The sequence below is a fragment of the Sapajus apella genome, unplaced genomic scaffold (assembly GCF_009761245.1).
Source record: "Sapajus apella isolate SASKATOON/1434 unplaced genomic scaffold, GSC_monkey_1.0 scaffold58, whole genome shotgun sequence".
Taxonomy (NCBI): Eukaryota; Metazoa; Chordata; class Mammalia; order Primates; family Cebidae; genus Sapajus; species Sapajus apella.
Genome location: NW_022436998.1, coordinates 3,577,078 through 3,601,037, shown reverse-complemented (window position 1 = coordinate 3,601,037; position 23,960 = coordinate 3,577,078). Strand labels below are relative to the sequence as shown.

Sequence of the window (23,960 nt, the reverse complement as noted above, 5' to 3'; positions counted from 1 at the left end):
TAAGGGTAGGGATTAGAAATTGAGATGGGAGGCTGGGTGTGGTGGCTTATGCCTGTAATCTCAGCACTTTGGTAGGCAAAGGTGGGTGGATCACTTGAGGTCAGGAGTTTGAGACCAACCTGGCCAACACGGTGAAACCCCGTCTCTACTAAAAATACAAAAATTAGCCAGGTGTGGTGATGCATGCCTGTAATCTCAGCTAACTGGGAGGTTGAGGCAGGAAAACTGCTTGAGCATGGGAGGCGGAAATTGCAGTGTGCCGAGATCGCACCATTGCACTCCAGCTTAGGCAACAGAACAAGACTCTGTCTCAGAAAAGAAAAAAAAGAAATTGAGATGAGAGCATACATATTTCAGTTTGGTTAAAATACAGGGTTCAGAAGGAGAGCAGAGGCAAAGTTGGAAAAAAATTGAAGCCAGACTGGGAAGGTCTTAAGTCGCAAAAGGATCTGGACTTCTTTTGTAACAAAAGAGGAGTGACTGAAAAGTGCTACAGATCCCACTGATAAATAAACAGGGGGAAGAAAAGACCAGAATGATAGACAGATGGAACAGAATTAAAAACTAAAAATTAAATTGGCCTTTATTTCCAAATTCCTTTTTCTTACCATTCTTTTCCATTTTTGTTTTTCAAGGGTTAAGTAGATGACCATATTACCTGAGCAGTAACATAAAGAATGGATCCCCACATAAGCACACTTTAGTTTGGTAATATGGTTTTAAAATTTATAGCAAAATCACTCTGTCATATTTCAAGATATAGAGAAATTGTGATTGTGCTATAAATCATAAGGAGCAGGAAGCAGGAAAGTCCTCTGATACTCCTTTCAAGGTGTTTGCTATCCCACATCTCCAGCCAACATGTTCTAGAACCTTAACTATCTCCTTACCCATCTTCTTTTCAAGATTACTCTTTTTCAGCCCCTATCTCTGCTAGACTCATTAGGTCTCTTGCTCTATTAGCTTGCTGTCTTGAACCTTCAGGTTCAATCTATTCATATATCCAAAAAGTAGCATCACTCTGATGAGAGGGGCCACTGTGCACAATGTCTGCCTTTTTCACTGGAACCCTTGCACATAGACACAGCTGTCTTCTGATATGCCCGGGACACCTGAGCTACAAAACTCCTCTTATTACTAGAGAAGGAAAAAAAAAACCCATAGATCTAGAAGCTCTGCAATACCTCCTCCTGCTCTTGCCAATCTGTCTTCCCATTCTTTGGAACTGAGGAATCAGTTAATCAGGCCATAAATACAGTTCCTTGTGTAATCTTTCAGGACCAGACCTATACATAGAATAGTCTGAGTTGAGTCATTTAATAAATGGTAGTCATTGACCAAAAATATCTCCCTAATATAACCTGAAATCCACAAATTTGGAATTCATTTGAGTTAAAAAACAAATATGATCCTGGACAAGATAGGTGAAAGGGGACCTCAATATCAGGTTTTGCATTAGAAAAACAATCTGATTAATCTGTTCCAAAGGTAATAGGAGTTTGAGGGGAAAGAATGAGAAAGAAAGACAAAGGGTAGAAAATCTGCAGGGTCATTTTGGAACATGGTGAATTTCCAAGAAGAAATCCAGGGAGGGTCAGAAAGAACAAATGAGGGCATTGGGATCCTGAAAAGTAGGAAATAAAGGCTACCCAACCCAAAAGCTGGGAGCAAGGAAGAGCCATAGCTCAAAAACATTTGGTGAATGAGCTCCAAAGGTTGACTTTGCCTTGAGCTACTGCCAAGGTCCTCATTTACTTCTGAAAGTTCAACACAGTTCTTACTTTTTTTCCCTTCATGGGAGCATGCACAATGAGGTGGAATGTACCAGAACTTTGGTAGGGAGGTATGAATAAATGAGTCTGGGAGTGGTAGCTGTGGAACTAAAACCAAGAAAGAGAAGGTTTTTAAAATAGAGCCAAAAGAGTGGAACCCAAAACAGGATCCAGTTCATTAAAATTACAGGTGTTTGGGAACTTTTAAGTTTCCTATCCCCAGTTTTACTCAAACTGTTTATGCTGGAACTTCTGAGTATCCCTGGGGCAAAGAAATGTGTGACTGGCAGTCCCCATTCAGAATTCACCAAGCTACAATAAAACTGCTGCACTTGAGCCCGGAAAAATGAAAACTGTAATAAGGCAGAATTTGCCAAAACACAAACAGTGAAAGTTAAGTTTCCCAAAAACATAATTCTACTAATTATTTCAAATGTCCTTCAATCCAAGAGTAATACATGTGTTTCGAGTGAAAACACTCAAGAGTAATGGCACTGCCACCACACCACCTCCATCTGATCCTACTGCTGATCACTCCCTGCTCAAGAGACATCCTGTCCAGCTGAAGGCTTGTCCCCCAGGGCATATTATTCTCCTTCCCTACAGAGCTAGTGACATTCTTCCAAGGTCTTTAAGCTCTGTGTGCTCTAATCTAGCTCTAGCTTCTTAACCTACATGGACATAACTACCTCAATGTGTACCACCATCCCTCTGCCTTTTTATTTAGAAAAATATATTTCTAATCCTCTCCTACAGCGTGTGACCTTAAACCTTCCTAGCTCACGCCTACATTTTTCCAACTGACATGCCAGTAGCAGAGGCTCTCTAGAGATTGAGAGTTTACCTCTCAGATATCTGACCCTACCAAACTGGGTACAGATTGTGTGTGTGTGTGTGTGTGTGTGTGTGTGTGTGTGTGTGTGTGTGTGTACGGGGGGCTTGTTTCTTCCTTGGGTACAGACTTTCTAAACTCATATTACTCCAAAATTTGGCAACAGACCCCAAATTTGAAAATTACAGTGGCACTTTTATATGGCTAAAATCTTTGCCTCTTTTTCTGCATCATTTGCTTACTCTTCAATTAATACTCTCAATATCCCCATTCTTTAGTAGTTCTCTCTTCTGCTCTAAATGCTGCAGTCTCACTCTTATAGGTGGCCACGTCCCGACATCATTTTTTGGCAACCAATTGTAAACCCTGTTCAGGATGTCATCATCCTCCTCAACAGATACTGCCATGTAGGTGAGTTTTAATCTTGCTCTATTGAAACCTATGTAGGACTGATAACATTAGCCAGTTAAGTTTGTGTAAGTATCTGACCTCTACCAGATGCTTTCACATTCATTTGCCTCTCAACAACTCAGAGAAGAATGACTACTCTTCCCATTTTCCAGGTGAGGAAACCACAGTTCAGCAAGGATTAGATGACTTATTCAAAGCCAAGCAGATATTTAAATGCAAGAGTCAACACTCAAACTTCTATATTCAATCCCACTATTTCCCCATGCACATTTCTGAAAATAAGTGCTGCTAGGTAGGCCCTACACCTCTGGTGCTAGTCATACAGAAGCCACTGAAGGCCCTGTGGTATATGTAGCTTTGGTCTCTTGCTCACTCTGTGTCGTATTTTTGCTCTATTTGTCACACCTAACACAAAGCCTTGACACACAAACTCACCTCACTCACCTCCACCCCACCGCTGCCAACTGCCCACAGATACCTACTTCTGTCACATAAACGAAGTTCTTTTATTCTGCTCTGAACATGATCTTGCCCCTTCTACACTGATATCTCTTCTGCTGGAGAAAAGACACAATCTTCCTCCCTTATCCAGGGACTTACTGACTCATACTCTGGCTCAGAAGCCACAAACTCTTCACCAGAAACTCTGTATTATAGTTTTAGCTCCATGTTCTCTGCCCTTTCCCTCTCCTGCTCTGTTGAAACTATCCATTTTATAGTGTAAGTGCCTGACCCAGACGCTTTATTTAACTAGCCGTGGGTACTACCCAACACAATGCCTTGAATTCAGAGGCATAAAAACATCAACAATTATGACCTTTTTCAAAAATAAACTCCTGTCCTTGATCTGACATAATGACGGAAAACAGCTGCCAAACCGCTAAGAGCATTATTTACCTCGATTCAGAATTTCTGAATAGGAATTAGCTTAAAAGAGCTGTAAAGTGAAAGACAAGGGGATATTTGTTTACACACAGTCCCAAAGGTATAAAATGAAACATTGAGTAATTTGTTATTAGCTTCCCATCACCAACAAAGTCCAACTCTATTGCATAGCGAGGTCAAGCTGCTTAAGAGGATCCTAGTCAACAGCATTTCCATTATCAGAAGGAGGAGGTCAGCTATTCCATTCGCATATGTGTTCTAGAAAAGCAACAGCTGGCCGTGTATTACTTACTGGCTTATCCTTGATGGTGGGGCTTGACACACACAGGTACAGTTTCCCGTCTTCTTCTAGGCAGGCATCTATCAAAGCTTGCACTGAGCTTTCCTCCTGGAACAGCAGAAAGGCATAGCCTTCGGGAGAGCAAAAACAAAAGGGTGGAAGAAGAATCAGTACATTAAATTCCAAGTACCAATTACAAATTACCTGTTGTTTCATTTTGGCAAATTCTTACTAAAATCTAAGAACTTCAATTGGGACAAGGGGACTTTGTCCAGAAACTACATTAGGTGCTCATTGATATTACCTTGTTTAATTTTTACTATTACAGGAGCAAGTTTAGAACACATCTATGGAATTTCCACTAAATACATCTGGTTATCCTTTTTTTTTTTTTTTTTTTTTTTGAGACGGAGTCTTGCTTTTTCACCAGGCTGGAGTACAGTGGCACAATCTCAGCTCACTGCAACCTCCGTCTCCTGGATTCAAGCAACTCCCCTGCCTCACCCTCCTGAGTAGCTGGGACTACAGGCACCACCACGCCTAGCTAATTTTTTTTTTTTTTTTGTATTTTAGTAGAGATAGGGTTTCACCATCGCCAGGATGGTCTTGATCTCCTGACCTCATGACCTGCCCGCCTCAGCCTCCCAAAGTGCTGGTATTATAGGCGTAAGCCACCGCGCCTGGCCATCTGGTTATTCTTAATGAAGGCAGTGGACTCACCATTGGCCTCAGCCACAACTAACAAGTAGCCAAGAAATAAGCACTACTTGCTTTCCAATTTCTACCAAGCTCTAAGCTGGCTACATGTTACAGAGATAAACCTCGAAAATATTATGCCAAGTAAAAGAAGCCTGACAAAATATGTCCAGAACAAGGAAATCTGTCAAGACAAAAAAAAAGTAGATTGGTGGCTGCCTAGGACAGGGAGGCTGGAAGGAACAGGCACTGAGTTTCTTTTTGGGATGAGAAATTTTCTAAAATTGATTGTGGTGATAATTGCACAACTCTGTAAACACGCTGAAAACCACTGACATGTACATGTCAAATTGGTTAATTGTATGGTATGTGAATGATATTTCAACAAAGCTGTTTTTTAAAAGGCCAACAATAAGCTGGTATGCTTTTGCATGCTATTACTGATGACAGTGCTCTGCTTCTCTAAGGGGTACTCTCTTGGCAGAGTACCGTAGGTCTAGGAAAACAGACCACAGGTCTAGAAAAACAGACGCTAGCTGCAGGATTTCCACAGACATAGCCAGTTTTGTTCAGTTTAATTCCATTAAGATTTATTGAGTAACTGATACAAGTGGGACATATCTATGATTTACGAGAATACTAAAATGAGCAAGACCAGGTTCCCTTTTTTTTTGAGATGGAGTCTTACTCTGTCACCTGATTTCAGTGCAGTGACACAATCTCCGTGGTACAATCTAGGCTACTGCAACCTTTGTCTCCTAGGTTCAAGTGATTCAGCCTCCTAAGTAGCTGGGATTACAGGCGCCCGCCACCACATCCAGCCAATTTTTGTATTTTTAGTAGAGACGGGGTCTCACTATGTTGGTCAGGCTGGTCTCAAACTGCTGACCTCAAGTGATCGCCTGTCTCAGCCTCCCAAAGTGCTGGGATTACAAGAGTGAGCTATTATGCCCGGCCCTAGGTTCCTCTTGTAAAGAAACTTAAGAAGTAGATGAAACAAACATTTAGACAATTAACTACTCACTACAAAGGTGAGGGAGAAAAGTGGGGACAAAATGTGCCACTGGAATCCTGTGGAGCAAGGGCCCAACTTGGGAGTATCAGCAAAGACTTTAAAGAAAACAATAGAGATTCAACGGGCCACCTGTGGCACTTGTGGCCACACTGAGATTCATAAACGGCAACTGGGCAAAGGCCCATCATGAACTAGTCTAAGCCTTCAACTTCTCTACAACGCTGCTTGCTTTGCTAAATCTCTCAGCTGTCATTTCTCAACTCTCAACTTTGCTACTAACTTCAAAGGAAACCATCATTAACACTGTTCTTCTCTGGCACATTGCATATAAGAAGAATATAAATGGTGGAGAAGGATAAGAATCTCTACATATGGGACAGGTGGGGAGGCTCACACCTATAATCCCAGCACTTTGGGAGGTAGAGGGGGGTGTATCACTTGAGGTCAGGAGTTCAAGACCAGCCTGGCCAACATGGTGAAACCCTTGTCTCTACTAAAAATACAAAAATTAGCCAGGCATGGTGGCAGATGCTTGTAATCCACACTACTCAGGAGGCTAAGGCAGGAGAATCACTTAAACCTATGAGGTGGAGGTTTCAGTGTGCTGACATTGCGCCACTGCACTCCAGTCTGGGCAACAGAGTGAGAAAAAAAAGAATCCCCACACACAGAAGATTCTCACACATCAGGAGTGTTTAATTCATAATCAACTGGCTAAAAACAGCTCTCTGAACATGTAATGACAGTGGTAATGGAAAATGGCTATTCTTTTTTAGCCTTTTCTCTAACTCCCCATCTACTATACACATCATCCAAGCAAATACAGCAGGAAAAAAAAGACCAGCCACTCCCCAGCATAGCAGGCAGAAACTAAACACAGGAGAAGGCACCAAACTGAATGGGCAGCCATGTAGCTGCAAGAGAGAGACTGCCAAGGTTTTAGGACCCAGAACTGTTTTCTGGGCTTTGGTCTCAGGCTGCATAAGCCAGAGGATTCTGTTGGTGGCTAGTCAGGAAAAATAAAACCTGACTGCAAAATTAGAAAAGATAATATATCATATCTTCATATCCTCTTTTGCAAACAGTATTGAACTATCACCAGGTGTCAGGGCATCTTAAAAATTCAGTGTTTTCACTTAATATGAGAACAATTAATTCTACTTGCTAAAGGTGATATTAGAGATAAGTGAGTTAAAAAGTGCAACTATCACAAAGAGAAGGTCTTAGCAGGTTCTTTCAAACCTCCTGTCCTACCAGGTTAAATACTGGTACAGATATTAAACAAAGATCATAAGCATATTGAGCATCTTGCAGTCAGAGTACTCCATCTATGTATATACTGTACTAGGCACACATCAAGAAGGCCTGGTGATAGGGCATGCCCAGTGAGTTGGGGCTTTCTCTTATTCCTTGCCTCTGGAAGGCCTCCAGGGTGACTCCATCTTTCCTTCACACTACTGCCCACCCTCTGCAATCTTCCACATGAAATCCAATTTTGAGTTAACTGTGGGCATGCAAAGAAAGGGTGGTTGTCTCCCTATAGCAACTGAGTAGCTACCACAAAGGCATGCAGATTTTCACTTAGGCCTATCTCACAGCCATAAATATCTACATTGGGAAAAGAGAGAGTGAAAACAAGTGGGAGCCACAAGTAAAAACCTGCTACAAATACTATTACCAAGAGAAATATCTACAAACAACTTCTTTCCCAGGAAATGGCCCAAAACAGTTTACCAATTCTTCAGGATGACTCTTTTACTATAAATAATCTTGTGTCAAAAAAAATTACCTTTACTCTGAGGTAACCAGAGTCATGTAATGTAATGGCAATCTTTTCTCAGCACTGTAGATAAGATATATGGCTGAACTCCCCCCAACCCCCAAAATCTGGGCTGTAGTTCAACAATTTCTTTCAACTCTACTTCCCACTTTAGGCCTTCCAACCAAAACAGAGTTCGCTAGAAACACCCAAAATCACTCTTGAAAACAACTTTATATCTTGACCTGCTAAAACACCTTCTGATACTTCAAGGTCAAGCAAACCCAGATGACAACAGAAGTCAGATGATCTTTTTTTTTAAAACAGAGTCTTGGCCTGTCGCCCAGGCTGGAGTGAAATGCAGTGGTGTGATCTCCACTCACTGCAACCTCCGCCTCCTGGGTTCAAGTGATTCTCCTCCCTCAGCCTCCTGAGTAGCTGGGATTACAGGTACTCACCACAACACCTGGCGAAATTTTGTATTTCAGTAGAGATGGGATTTCACCATTTGGCCAGGCTGGTCTCAAACTCCTGACCTCAGGTAATCTGCCCGCCTTAGCCTCCCAAAGTGTTGGAATTACAGGCATAAGCCACCATGCCTGGCCCGAAATCATCAGAGAATTTTTAAAAATAAAGAAGACTCAGCCGGGCACAGTGGTTCATGCCTTTTAATCCCAGCACTTTGGGAGGCCAAAGCGGCTGGATTACCTGAGGTCGGGAGTTTGAGACCAGCCAGCTTGAACAACATGGAGAAACGCCGTCTCTACTAAAACATACAAAATTAGCCGGGCATAGCAGCATATGCCTGTAATCCCAGCTACTCGGGAGGCTGAGGCAGGAGAATCACTTGAACCCAGGAGATGGAAGTTGCAGTGAGCTGAGATCACACCATTGCACTCCGGCCTGGACAACAAGAGCGAACCTTCTTCTCAAAAACAAAACAAAACAAACAAAGAAACAAAAATCAGGAATAATCTTTCAAACACATTTCCCTTTTGATCTTGAGAAATTTAAAGTCAAAGTAAACAAAGTGGAAAAAGATCCCTTCAAGAATAACAAGGTCACAAGACCATCCTGGTCAACATGGTGAAACCCCGTCTCTACTAAAAATACAAAAAAATTAGCTGGGCATGGTGGTGCATGCCTGTAATTCCAGCTACTCAGGAGGCTGAGGCAGGAGAATTGCCTGAACCCAGGAGGCGGAGGTTGCGGTGAGCCGAGATCGCGCCATTGCACTCCAGCCTGGGTAGCAAGAGCGAAACTCCGTTTCAAAAAAAAAAAAAAAAAAAAAAGAATAACAAGGTCAATGTGAGATGGAAATTCCATCAATGATTTACTGAAAGATAAATTGCAAATGGTACTATGAAAAGTGTTCTGGACTAGAAGACAGAAGGTCTAGATTTGGGTACAAGTCCCAGCAATTACTAACTGTGTGGTAATAACAGCTAATAGCTATCATTTGTTGAGATTTACTATGAACCAAACACTGTTCTAAGTGCCTTGTGTACATGAACTCATTTCATCTTCACACATACCCTGTGTGGTAGGCCCTGTTTTCTTTTGTTTTGTTTTGTTTTGTTTTGTTTTGTTTTGTTTTGTTTTGTTTGGAGATGGAGTCTTGCTCTGTTGCCAGGCTAGGCCAGAGTGCAGCGGCACAATCTCGGCTCACTGCAACCTCCGACTCCTGGGTTCAAGCCTTTCTCCTGCCTCAGCCTCCCGAGTAGCTGAGACTACAAGTGTGTACCACCACACCCAGCTAATTTTTGTATTCGTAGTAGAGACGGGGTTTCACCATATTGGCCAGGATGGTCTCAAGTTCCTGACCTCGTGATCCGCCTGCCTTGGCCTCCCAAAGTGCTGGGATTACAGGCATTAGGCATTGTGACTGGCTGGTAGGCCCTATTTTAATTCTGCTTTATACTAAAGGAAATTACACAGAGTAATTAAGTGATTTGTTCAAGATCACCCAGTAAGTGGTGGAACCATGAATTTGAATATTAACATTTCTGAATCTTGGCTGTCTTTGTCAAATGAAGAAACCAAATATTTGTCCCAATTACCTTACAGAGATGTAGTTTGTAAGATAGTGTATATAAAGATGTTTTGTACACTAGAGAGTCATGTAAGTCTTGATTTTTCTTTTACTGCATTTTCAATTATTTCCCTAACAGATAAAATTAAAGTTGAGTTTTTGCATATGGTCTCATTATAAAAATTAGAATTCAAATTAATGATATGCACTTTCTATTTTGCATTTGCAAGCATTTAGTGAATAAAGAGAAGTAACCTAGATACTGAAGAAAAGCCTTAATTAAAGTTACTTGAATGACAGACTGAATATTACTGCAAACAAATAATAAAGTGTCAGAATATCTGCTTTCATATATGATTAGCCATTTCCACCACAAGAGTATCAGAGGTAATATTTTCTGATTTTAGTACATGTTTAAAATAAAAGCCAATTATGCCTATAAACAGAGCTGCTCTATTAGTCTGAAAGGTGTTTAAAAAAAAAAAAAAAAAACTTGGCCAAAAAATTATCAGCTTCCTCTGTTCTCTTGCCCTCTGACCCAGTAACAGATAATATGATTATAAAACTCTTCCATTATTCTCTAGTGGGTTCCAAAGGAAGAAAAAGAAAAGAGAAAAAAAAAAAAAAAAAACTCTTCCAGTTTCAGAAATGGTAACCTGAGGAGTATGTGGGGGCTTCAGTGATGTGGCGAGCTATGGGAGGTCCTCAGCTCCCAGCCAGTCTGTGAGAGCAGACAGGGCTCTGGAGGGAACAGGAGGAGCTCCTGGTCACTGTCACCATCACAACCTTAGGTTATAGGTAGAATGGATAGCCGAAAATTCCTTGCTTTCCCACTGATGCCAAACAGGTTGGAGATGAAGGGTAGAACACTGAGGGATTTTTTTTTTCTTTCAACAATCCTAAATTGGCCAATGCAATTTTCTGGGAGAAAAAGGAACACCAAGGTTGGGAGATGAACTTAATTAGGACAATTCCATTTCACTTGGCCAAGTGTGTGAAGTGTAAATTTAATTTAAAGATTTTTATTTTATTTATTGAGATGGAATCTTACTTGTTGCCCAGGCTGGAGTGGTGCAATCTCATTCACTGTAACCTCTGCCCCCCCAGGTTCAAGCGATTCTCCTGCCTCAGCTTCCCCAGTAGCTGGGACTACAGGCGCGTGCCACCACACCCAGATAATTTTTTGTATTTTTAGGTAGAGATGGGGTTCCACTGTGTTAGCCAGGCTGGTCTTGATCTCCTGGCCTCATGATCTGCCCGCCTCAGCCTCACAAAGTGCTGGGATTACAGTGTGAGTCACCGCGCCTGGCCAAGATTTTTTTTTTTAATACCTGAGAACACATTAAGTATAACCTCCAATATGTTCTCAGCTATCTTTCAAAAACAAAGCTTCCTGACCTCTTAAATACATAATTTTTCATGTTATAATTTTTTAATACTTGATCCCTAGTACAAATAACAATCATCAACAACTGTACTACCACAACTATCATGTACTAAATGCTCCCAATATTCTAGGCACTTAGCTAATAAGTGCCTAATAATGTTAGCTCATTTCATCCTCACAGTAACTCTATGAGGTGAATACAATTGTTATTATTACCATTTTACAGATGAGGAAAATGAAGCTCCAAGAGGTTAAGGGAATTCTCAGAATGAAACCTAGATATGAAATCTGTAATTAAAACCTGGATCAGTTTCCAGAGCCCATTAATTTATACCACCTCATCTAAAAATGGTAAGATAAACTTTTCAATATCACTAATAAAGAGCTTGCCTTTAAAATGTCCTTGTGACAGTGACCATTTAATAGTGTTTTAATAGCAATAAGTAGTCACCGTGTGCTTTAGTCTTATAATTTAAGGCCTATGCAGACATAATTGCTCTAAAGCACACAAAAACAATATTAAGGGCTATTCTCTGAAACAATGGGCATGGACTCTTATGATATAAAAGACAAAAAGCCTAGGGAACTGTCTGAAGTAAAGAAGAGTAAAGAGATAAAACAATGAAATGCAGTGCGTGCCTGTAATCCCAGCTACTCAGGAGGCTGAAGCAGGAGAATTGCCTGAACCCAGGAGGCGGAGGTTGCGGTGAGCCGAGATCGCACCATTGCACTCCAGCCTGGGTAACATGAGTGAAACTCTGTCTCCAAAAAAAAAAAAAAAAACAATGAAATGCAGAACCCAAGACGGCTGCACTCTTGCTGAGACATGCTGGTCATCATTGCCTCCAAGCCCACTTTTGCCCGAAGCTCTGTGTCAGAAATGCTGTTCCTTTGGGAACCACAGCCAAAGAAGAGATGGATCAGTTCTGAAATAAGAATACAGGCTCAAACCATCCCGTTTGAACACATCACTATCTACAGTTGGTCTCTTCCCATGGTAATGTCCATCTGTCACCGTGGCACTGGCATTGCTTTGAGTGCAGGGGTCTCTCTTTCTGGCACATCGGCCCTGTTACTCCCTGGGAACTTTGAGTCTTATATGGAACTCATGAAGTCCCTGCATCTGGGGCCAGCACTGATCCACGCAGCTAAGTTTGCACTTGTCTTCCCTCTCATGTATCATACCTGGAATGGGATCTGCCACTTGATTTGGGAACTAGGAAAAGGCATGAAGATTCCCCAGCTATACCAGTCTGGAGTGGTTGTTCTGGTTCTTACTGTGTTGTCCTCTATAGGGCTGGCAGTCATGTGAAGAACAGAGGTTCCCAGGATCATCTTCCTGTACATTATTACATTCACCCATCTTTCTGTTTGTCACTTTTATCTCCAGCCTGGGAAAAGTTCCCCTTATTTGCTTGGATCCTTTTGCGCTTTCAGATCCCCTTGGAGCAGTAGAGTACCTTGTAGACCATAATAGTGGAAAAGGGTGTAGTTTTCCCCTTGTGTTTAAAGATGGGGTGGCTGCAAAAACTCCCCTTTTTTGCCCACAGCTTATCTACTCTGGGCCTGGAAGCAGTTATTCCCTTACCATATTGGGCTTTGATTTCTGCTGAGGGTCAGCTTTTGGCTCCTTCTTCCTGACAGTGGAAACAATGCTAACTCTGTGGCTTCTGCCCTGGGGACGGGGGGTGAAGCTTTGAGTGCCACTCTCTGTGTGTTGCTGGCTTAAACAACAATTTTGTTCGCTGGTAAGAGCCCAGGCCATTAACACCTATGTAGTGTTATTGAAAGAAGAGAGGTGAGGGTGGAAAGGAATTAGTCTATGCCAGCTAGAGGGAGATAAAGAGGACTAGTTAGTTCTTGGAGCAGCTGCTTTGAGGAGAAACTATACAGCTTTTGACACAAGAGGAAGGTCCAGAAAATTATCATTGAACATATTAAAGGTTATTTCTTTCTCTTGCATTTCCAGAAAAGCCTCTTAATTTTATGCTTTCTTATCCAAGTCATGTACCATTTTTTTTCTGAAACTGAATTAAAATATTCTTAAAAAAAAAAACAAACTAAATGCAAGTTGTTATATCTCCTGACTTTGAGTGGATTGTGAATTTTTAAAAATGCTCTAAAGGACATTATTGAAACAGTCTGGATATTTCTTGTTCTCAGGAGAAATGTACTAAAGTATTTAGGCATGAGAGGTCTATGACTTGGGGTTTTTTTTGTTTTTTGTTTTTTTTTTTTTGAGACAGAGTCTCACTCCATTGCCCAGGTTGGAGTGCAGTGGTGCAATCTTGGCTCACTGTAACCTCTGCCTCCCCGGTTCAAGTGATTCTCCTGCCTCAGCCTCCTGAGTAGCTGGGATTACAGGCAAGTACCACCACATCTGGCTAATTTTTGTATTTTTAGTAAAGACAAGGTTTCACCATGTTGGCCAAGCTGGTCTGAAATGCCTAACCTCAGGTGATCCACCCGCCTCAGCCTCCCAAAGTGCTGGGATTACAGGTGTGAGCCACTGTGCCCGGCCTACACTTACCTTAAATGGGCTATTGGGGAAATATAGAGAGAGACAGAGATAGAGAGAGAGAACATGCACGCACAAATGTGACAAAATGCTAATAACTGGTGAATCTAGAAGAAAGCTATATAGGTGCCCACTGTATTATTCTCAGAGCTTTTTTTTGTAGGTTTGACATTTTTCAAAATAAAAATTTGTGGGAAAAAAAAAAACCCTACAAGGTCTCCCATTCTAGAAAGAGGGATGTGCGCGTGCGCGTGTGTGTGTGTTTAAAAAAGAAACACCAGTTCTTCAAATCAGCTAATACTATCAGTGATGTATATGTTTCAAGTACTGACTAAAAATGGAAAAAAAATTCAGCTTGTGGAGCTGTGCCCTGAACCACTTCAGCTTTCATAAAATGGCAAACCAAAGAATGGCTAGTTTCAGACTGAGACCAACCCTAGAAGGAAAGGTCCATGGCCTGGGCAGATGGGCAGCTCTCTCCTCTCACAAAATCAGGCTTCCTCTTACCAGTGACCTTCCTAGAGAGACCTAAAGGGCACTGCTCTAGCCAGAGCTGCCCAAGTTTAGACTTTCTTTGGCACAGGCAGTCTGTTCTAAACACTCTCTGACCTTGGCTTTCAGGTCAGAGGACTTACCTGGTTTGCCTCAGGAGACTTTTTTTAGACTCAATTCAAGAATACCAAAAAGATTTAAGAGGTGCCAGGTATGATGCTAAGTACTGTTGTTACGAAAATGAATAAGCCACAGAAGAACCCTGACCCAGAAAAAGTCAGACTGTAAATAAATAACCAATAAGTAACATTAAAAGTGGTACGTTGGGGTTATGTCCTGCAGGACACTGGCGAGAAAAAAAATGGAGGAGATCTGCCCAAACATCAGGGAAAACCATAGAGCAAAGGGCATATCTGAGCCAGAGGCTGATTACTTTTCCAGAAAGTAAGTGCATTCCAAGTTCAGGAAGGTGCACAGGCCAAGGCATGGAAAGGCCAAAGGGTCAGCTCACTTGGAGAACAGTGAGCACAGTTCATTAGTTAGAGGATTGAGAGTGGTGGGTGGGAAGAGTTGAAGCAGCTCATCAATCCCTGCCTGCAGCTAGAGAGCACTGTAGGTTTCTGAACTGGATCTCTTATTCATTTTCCTCTTGAATGAGGATATCTCATCTCCAAGATTCACTCAACATTTATTATGTAACCTGCACACTGCAAGGGAATACTATCATGAGCGAATTCTTGTTCTTAAGGAATTTATATACTGGCACTAGAAGATCATAAGGAATAAACACAGAGAACTCTTAACTTAGGAACAATGCATTAAGGATCCTAAGAAGTATTTTTGTAAACATATTTTTTAAAGTTGGACAGCACAGAAAGAAGTAAGATCACTTGCAGAGAAGACATGAATAGAGAAATAAGGAAAGGCTTTCTGCAGGTGGCGACACAGGGGCCAGACCTTGATGGTATGACATAGGTGAAAACACTGAAGACACGGAGGAAACATTCCAAGGGAAACAACTAACCTAAGTTAAAATATAGAGGTTGGCCAGGTGCAGTGGCTCACACCTGTAATCCCAGCACTTTAGGAGGCTGAGGTGGGCGGATCACAAGGTCAGGAGTTCAAGACCAGCCTGACTAACATGGTGAAACCCCTTATCTACTAAAAATACAAAAACCAGCCAGGCGTGGTGACGGGTGTCTATAATCCCAGCTACTCGGGAAGCTGAGGCAGGAGAATCGCTTGAATCCGGGAGGCAGAAGTTGCAGTGAGCTGAGACAATGCCACTGTACTCCAACCTGGGTGACAGAGTGAGACTCTGTCTCAAAAAAAAAAAAAAAAAAATGTAGAGGTAACCCTGCAGATAGATACAGCCTAAGTGCATGGATTCCTAAACATTCCCCTTAGATTCAGAACTAAACATGTTTCTTTTCTTTTTCTTTTTTTTTTTTTTTTTTTTTTGACGTCACCACATCGATCCTAAACATGTTTCTTTAACAATATTTACTGTGTGGGACTAAGACTTGATTCTAGCCTGTTTTGTGTTTTCTATGACACTAGTAACTTTTTTGTGGGTTTCTTGCTGGGCGGCAGGGATGGGAATAGTTGGGAATGGGCAAAAAAATAAGCTAGCAGAGTAGAACCACCCCAGAGTTGAAAACTGGTAATCTTCCTGTGTTCTTAGTAAAGTCTTGCAGTCCAGGGCAGTGACCTGGGTTATTTGGACTTAAAATCTGCTTACGTAATCACACGTTCTCTATAATAAAGAGGTCCTTGTGAAGTCTGCCAATCTGTCAGTTCTAGTCACAGTCAGTTTAAACAAGCACCTGACCAAGGAAACAGAGACCAGACTGGGGGTATGGGAGAGAACTGGTCAAACTAGTTGGGTAATTTTATTATTATTGAGCATGACATTTCCATCACAGTCAAGGACACTAAGATTATTTAACACCTAATAAACCTAAGTATTGTGTTGGTGCTTATATACACTGGCCTCACATAATCCTCTAAACAACCCAACAAGTAGTATTAACTCAGATAAGTAAACTGAGGCTTAAAGGTTAAATTACTTGCTCAATGTCATATAGCTAGTCAATGATGGTGCCCACACCTGAGTCCACAAACCTAGCTTTCGCCCCACTATTTGTTGCTCTCCCTCAGTCAGCAAACAACTGGGGAACTCTGTTTCAATCCAGGTGATGCTCTCCTATAGACAGATGAAGCTTTAGTCTGGCCTTGTGCACATACTGCCTGAGCTTTGATAGTCTAATTTCTTCTCCTCCCTAGACTTTAACATTCCTCTGATCAGTTCTTAATGAAACATCTTAATGATGTTTCCAGTGAGTTTTTTCTGCGCCACCCTTCTCAAGACTAAAGTGGATCCACTGTCCTTTGAAAAACAACCCAGGTCTCTGGCCTCAGTTTTCAAAAAATTTCAGGAGACCCTCCCAGCTGGCTTCTCATTCTTAACTCTTCAATTAACATATCCTCTCTTGGTCTCACCTGGTCATAGCCTTAGCCCTATCTAACTACTGTCAGCAAGTCCCAGCCCAAGCTATATCCTCTTCTAAAACATCCTCTCTGTCTCAGTCTGCCAGATTTGCACCTTCCATTTCAGTTCCTAACGTCTATTTTTTCCTCGAAAAGTTCTCATCAGGAGGAGTTATGGCTTCTCTGAACTAAATAAGCAACTCCCGCATCCCATCACCTCTGCCTGGGCATAGCACAGTGTGTACTGATGTGACCTTGAACAAGATGTTTCTGTTATTTATGTGGCTGCTCAAGCTTTGTCCTGTGGCCTATATATTCTTAATGACTTCCTTCTGTACAGTCCCTCAAACTATAAATGCTTTGAAAGCAAAGTCTAACTTTATAGTTCATCTTCAATACAATGCTGAAGAGAAAAGCATTTATAAAAGTGTAAAGTGAGAGTGTGCTAAGCTTTTAAAAGCAAAGATAGATGAACTCCATCTGTCAAAACAGCATAGAACAAAACAAAAAGCCCACACTTGCTATCACACAATACAGTTTCCATGGTTTTATAAGAAAATCCTTCCTGGGTATGACAACCACAATCAAGTAAAATATTAAAATATAGGATTCATAAATCACCAAACAGAGTGAGCACTATAAGCCAGGACCTGATTTTTTTTTTTAAGAAGGCAGAATGTTACTCAAAAGATGAAAAACTTACCTGAATTGAACCTTAGAAATTAATTTTATAATCATAAAAAAGAAAAAGAAAAAAGATGACAAACAGCAAAAGGTTAAATACAGGATAAAACCCTTGGCTTCTCAACTTGATCAGTTTACGTAACTCAGAAGGTGGAAAAACTTGGAATCGGGCCTAAAACAACACTGACTTATTTCCATTCAAGTTATGCTACAAGGGAAAAAATGTGAAATTTGAAAACTTTCCTTTTCAAAGCCAGATTTAGACAAGTTGAAGGAAAAAGAAATAAATGCTACACTGCAGCCCACTGCAGCTCCACAATGGCCTGTTTTTGCCCATTCAAAGTAGATTCCTCTTCCTTGTTCCTCAAACATTTTCTCCTTAGCTAGCTGGCTTGTGTTCAATCTGAATAGTATGTGGCCTGGCTTGTGCCAGGTTCACAAACCATGCTGGTATTGCAAAAACTTCCACAACTACATGACCTTGGTCAAGAGGACTAGAGGACAAGCCAGCCTAGCCAGTGCAGAGAACATACATGATCACCAGCAGAAATAGCCATTCAGGAATATACACTTTTCTAAAAGTGGGCGGGAATCAGTGCACAAGGGTTTGGTCACTCTTATATAAGGCTGTGTGCCTATTACTATTTCTTTTCATCTGGACCCTGTGCCCCTAGACTGCTGAAGCTAACACTGTGAGCTGCCCAGGTAAGCTGAGAATGACAGCCTCTTCCATTCCACTGCCAGCATCACTGGCTTCTGAACACAGTTTCAGAGCCACATGGCCAAACTCCTGTACAACATCTGTAGCTGGCTGCCATCATTGCCTTTGCCCAAGAGGCCTCAACAGTGGTAGCATAGCTGTGCTCATTGCCCAACGGATGCTACCTCCTTTCTCTGGGCTCATATTCTCTGTACCCACTATGAGAGGTGAGACTATTACAGCATCAGGATCAGCTCTTACTGCAGAACAAGGGGTAAAAGGTTCAGGGTGGATAGGCATTTTTTGGTAGTTCCAGTGACAGCAACTTTGGACATGGGATATTCTCCCAGTGAGCAATGAGGGAGGTTATGTTATCTATCATCAAGCTTGTCCACCTTATCTTCCTAGTGGCCACATACACAGCTGCATACTAAAAGAAACAAAACTTTTTTCTTTTTCTTTTTTTTTTTTTTTAAGACAGAGTCTCACTTGGTTGCCCAGGCTGGAGTGTAGTATGGCACAATCTCGGCTTACTGCAGCCTTTATCACCCCAGGCTTTATCACCTGGGTGATCCTCCCACCTCAGCCTCCCACCTCAGGTGATCCTCCCACCTCAGCCTCCCAAGAAGCTGGGACTACAGGCACATGTCACCATGCCTAGCTAATTTTTGTATGTTTTGTAGAGATGGCATTTCACCATGTTGCCCAGACTGGTCTTGAACCCCTGGGCTCAAGTGATCTATCTGCCTCAGCCTCCCAAAGTACTTGGATTACAGGCATGAGTCACTGCACCTGGCTCTAGAACTTCTTTTATTAAGTAATCAAGGATTCTAGGGCCCTATCATTAGGATGACCTATGTCATAGCTAGGTGTTAAAAGATGAACTGGGTCAAACAAATTCCCTCTCTGGAATTCAACTAAAAATATGAAAACTATTCAAACTGAGTGAAGATAATGGTGGGAGATTGCAATGGATAATTAGTAGCCTTCATTGTTTAAATCCCTGCAGCTTGCCATACCCTGGTACAGCCTCCATGATACCTGGTTATATTACAGTTCCTGTTCTTAGACTCCCCTTGTCACTCATAACCACACACCTGATTTAAGGTGGTACAAAAGAACTTACCATCCTTGCAGTCAAAGAACTCAACTACCAAGTAGTTCATCCATGTCCAGAAATAGTATCACATGATCCAGGAGGCAGAATTCCACGGTTAAGTTATGGCTAAAGGGCAGCTCAGACCTATAGCCCCAGTCTACATCACCTCTTTGAAAATACTACAGCTATGTGAGTATGACAAATAAAATACAAAGGCTCAGGAAAAAGTCAAGGACACTTTTGTTTTTAAATGTTAAAATGTATCTTGGGTCATATAGCTTAAATTGCTAATTTTAATATAAAATCCAGCCTTGTAAATAACAGCATAATCTATCAGATTATGTAGCTTAAACCTGTCTTCCTTTTCCACAAATCATACACAGCAGCAAAACAAATAAAAATAACTTTATTATCCACCAGGTAAAATAGTATAAAATATTGGTCTGTCAGGTTCATGTCTGTCTAATAAAAGCTGTATGTTCTTATGAAAAGATACTTCACCTCTTTCAGTCTCAGTTTAAAATAAAGGTTGAAAAAAAGCTCAATATCACTGATCATTAGAGATCAAAACCACAATGAGATACTATCTCACACTAGTTAGAATGGCTATTATTAAAAAGTCAAAAAATAACAGGTGCTGGCAAGGTTGCACAGAAAAAGGAACGCTTATACACTGCTGGTGAGAGTATAAAATTAGTTCAACCACTGTGGAAAACAGTGTGGAAATTCCTCAAAGACCTAAAAACAACTACCATTTGACCAAGCAAACCTATTACTGGGTATGTACCCATAGGAACATAAATTGTCATAAAGACACATGCACATGTATGTTCACTGCAGCACTATTCACAATAGCAAAGACATGGAATCAACCTAAATGCCTATCAATGGTAGACTAGATAAAGAAAATATGGTACATATACACCATAGAATAGTACACAGTCACTAAAAAGAACAAGATCTTGTCCTTTGCAGAAACATGGATGGAGCTGAAGGCTATTATTCTTAGCAAAGTAGTGAAAAGAAAACCAAATACTGCATGTTCTCACTTATACGTAGGAGCTAAATGATGAGAACACATGGACACATAGAGGGGAACAATAGACACAGGGGCCTATCAGAGAGTGGAGGGTGGGAAGAGGAAGAGGATCAGGAAAAATAACTAATGGGTTATTTAGTGTGTTCTGATAGCCATTGTTACTTCTTTGTACTTCTTTGAGTCTTTACATCTCTTCCTGCTACATTTTAAAGCATTTTTATAAGGTGTAGTTTGGCCTAATAAAGCAATTTTATGGCAAAAAAAAATCATACTAGGCTTAATACCTTGGTGATCAAATAATCTGTATAACAAACCCCTATGACCTACATAATAAAAAGACTGGAAGGAGACAGAAAAATGATGATGGTTGGTTCTGCTGGGATGGCAGGATTATTCTTGCTTACAAAATAACATGTTCAATGAGAACCAGATTGCTTTGTTTTGGTTCTACTACTTCATTATAATATTAAGGTCTAGAATTAGAATAACAAAAGAAAATACTGGGATCAGGTAACTCAGAAGAGGGCTTTCATATCTACTCTCTCTGGGAGACTCAATCAATTTAAGAGAAAAAAAAATCCTTCTTCAAAGCTCCTTCTTTCATTTTTCTTCTACCTCACAACATCCCTGTTGGGCACGGTAGCTCACACCTATAATCTCGACACTTTGGGAGGCTGAAGTGAGAGGATTGCTTGAGCCCAGGAGGTCAAGGCTGCGGTGAGCCATGATTGCACCACTGCACTCCAGTCTGGGTGACAGAGTGTGGCCCTGTCTCCAAACAAAAAAACACATTACAGCCACACTTCCTTCATTTCTCCAAAGGCACTAAAGCCTTTTTCATACTTACTTCTTCCGGTATGATAGTCCTCTGCTTGAAATTTGCTTCTCTACGTGTTCTAACCAACCCCTCAATTTTCAGGTCTGCTTAAAGGCCATTTTCTCAAACAAGCTTTCTCCATACCCCCAATCTGAATACCCCCTTTTTAGTCTTCTCCTGCACTCTATTTTTCCTTCGGAGAACTTATCAGTTTGTAATCATATTTACTTTTGTGACTATCTGATTAATGTCTTGCCTCCCCAATAGGACTCTAAGTTGTGAGGTTCGGGACCAAATCATGAAAACAGACATTGTGACTTTTATGCCCTCCTTCGCCTTCGATGGTCTCAGTGGTGTTTTGAAGCATTTCCTTACTCGTGGCCCACAGACAAACTGAACCGTAAGGCTCTGTGTATCCTCAATGGGTGATTAAATGTCTTAATGGACCTTGTGCTGGAAGAGCTGCAGTCTGCATGGCCTCCCACTCTTCTGGCTCAAAAACATACAACCAGACAGTCCATGTAACTGGCCACCTGGCCATTCTTTCCCTATGTGGATTTTTGTTTTTCTTTTTCATCAAATGAGGTCTGTCTATGTGGATTTTAAGCTCTCAACAATCCACTGAAAATGGTCATGGTTTTACAAACCCTACTTCAAATCTGCACCAAGGTAAACTTGCTAGATGAACAGATGATTCTGTCTATTTCATTACATATACATTATCTGAGAGAAAGGCTGAAGGGCTCAATAGTGGCTGGTTCATGTTTTCCTTTCTATTTACACATAAGCCTAATACAGCCAAACAAACTAGACCTAACGGCCAATGTGAAGTGATGTAAGAAAAAGTGTAATTAGCAAGAAGGGGCATTATTAAGAAGGCACTGAACAATTTGAGGTGAACAACGGAGATATTCCTAACATTTTAAGCAATGAGCATGGATTCTCAAAGCTAATTCAATCTTGGAATAACATCAAATTTCTTTAGGCTCTCCCAAAATAGGTCAACCTTCAGACTTTAGCTAAGAGCATGACACAACAGGAGCCAATAGTCTAATAATTATTTCTCCCTGACCTCAATCACTAAGAAGGCAATCTGCTCTCTGAGGATGCAAGCCTGAGGACCAGATTCAGGAGATCAGATTCTCTTCTTGGCATAGCTCTCACTGGTCCATCTCAACAGTTATCCTCAGCTATAAAATGAAAGCACCAGCACTAATGTACTCTAGTTCTATATTTAATGCTGTTATATTGGACTGTACCAAGAGCTATCTATGGAAGCTGTAGAGGTGCTAAACTCTATACTGCTCTGACCAACCTTCATTCTCTTCAATTCTCAGCAATTTAAAAAGAAGGCAGAAAAGAAGAATGGTGACCCAGAAACTATAGACATAATGCGTAACTGAGAAAATAAAAATATTTAGCTTGGAAAGAGAAATCGATAGTTTTTTAAGTACCAAGAGTTAGATGTCACAATGATGACTTATTCCGTCTTACTTTATAAGACAACACTGACCAAGGAGTAAAGATTGCAGGGAAGCATTTGACACAATAGAGGGAAGCATTTAATAACTAACTAGGCCTACAAATATAAAGAGTTCTTCCGAAACAAACTTCCTTCTTTGTCACTGGATGTCTCAAAGCAAAATGAGCAATTCTGTGGGCTACTTTGGAGCAGGAGTCAACATACTTTTTCCGTAAAGAGACGTGGAGCAGGAGTCAACATACCTTTTCTGGAAAGAGATGTGTGTGCCATATAATTCCTTAAAGATGTAAAAAAAAAAAAAATCCTTAAGCTCACAGGCCATACAAAACAGGTAGCTTGTTGACCCTTGTTCCAGAGAAGCACTGTCTAACAGAAATGTAATATAAGTCACATATGTAATTTAAATTTTTCCAGTATCCATATTTTAAATGATAAAAAGAAACAGGTGAAGTTAATTTTAGTATCTTATTTAATCCAATACCTCCATAGTTATTTTAACATGCAAACAAAATTATTAATGAGATCCTCTACATTAAAAAAAAAAAAAAAACTAAGCCTTTTAAATCCAGTGTATATTTTACACGTAAAACCTATCTCAAGTCAAACTAATCACATTTCAAGTGCTCATTAGCTACATACTGCATCAAGTAGTTCTGGATAAACTGTGTATTTCTTGAGAAACAGAAGACATGATCTTGCAATCCATATTTAATTCTAACAATTAAAATCGATGAGGAAAAAATTGGACTAGCCTATAAACAACTGGGGCATCTGTCAAGCTACCTGAAAAAAATAAAGATCCCTTCTCATGCCTTACTCCAATATAAATTCCAGACCAAAACAAGGATGTCAATGTAAAAAGTAAAGTAACAAAAGCCACAACAACAAAAAGAAAAAAACATGTATAGTATTTTCTTACTGTCTTGCTGTATGAAAAATCTTTTAAAGCATAAATATTCAGAGGGCCGGGCGCGGTGGCTCAAGCCTGTAATCCCAGCACTTTGGGAGGCCGAGGCGGGTGGATCATGAGGTCAAGAGATCGACACCATCCTGGTCAACATGGTGAAACCCCGTCTCTACTAAAAATACAAAAAATTAGCTGGGCATGGTGGCACGTGCCTGTAATCCCAGCTACTCAGGAGGCTGAGGCAGGAGAATTGCCTGAACCCAGGAGGCGGAGGTTGCGGTGAGCCGAGATTGCGCCATTGCACTCCAGCCTGGGTAACAAGAGCGAAACTCCGTCTCAAAAAAAAATAAAAATAAAAATAAAAATAATAAATAAATATTCAGAAACCATAAAGATATTAATAAATTTACGCATATAAAAATTTATAATGTTAGTACTACAAAAAATTTTTTTAAGTTTCAAAAAGTAAATGACAAATGGGGGAAATATTTTAAACACAGGCCAAAGTGTGATATGGTTTAGGTCTATGTCCCTGCCCAAAGCTCATGTGGAACTGTAATCCCTAGTGTTGGAAGAAAGGCCTTGTGGGAGGTCATTGGATTATGGGGCCAGATTTCCCCCTTGTTGTTCTCATAATAGTGAGTGAATAATCACAAGATCTT

At 40.8% G+C, this 23,960-nt stretch overlaps 1 protein-coding gene and 1 pseudogene across 11 annotated transcripts in view; one reads left to right on the top strand and one right to left on the bottom strand.

The window, feature by feature from the left end:
* Window positions 1-23,960, bottom strand: part of CPEB3 (cytoplasmic polyadenylation element binding protein 3) — a 239,167-nt gene that overhangs the window by 61,817 nt on the left and 153,390 nt on the right. For all 10 annotated transcript variants that reach the window (XM_032245540.1, XM_032245542.1, XM_032245541.1 and 7 more), the window contains one exon: window positions 4,193-4,311. In XM_032245540.1, the coding sequence (XP_032101431.1) occupies window positions 4,193-4,311 (119 nt within the window). The remainder of the gene's footprint in view (window positions 1-4,192; window positions 4,312-23,960) is intronic.
* LOC116528267 lies at window positions 10,486-13,129 on the top strand (annotated as a pseudogene). Its single transcript, XR_004258956.1, has 2 exons — window positions 10,486-10,543; window positions 11,866-13,129. The product of XR_004258956.1 is annotated as a succinate dehydrogenase cytochrome b560 subunit, mitochondrial pseudogene (transcript).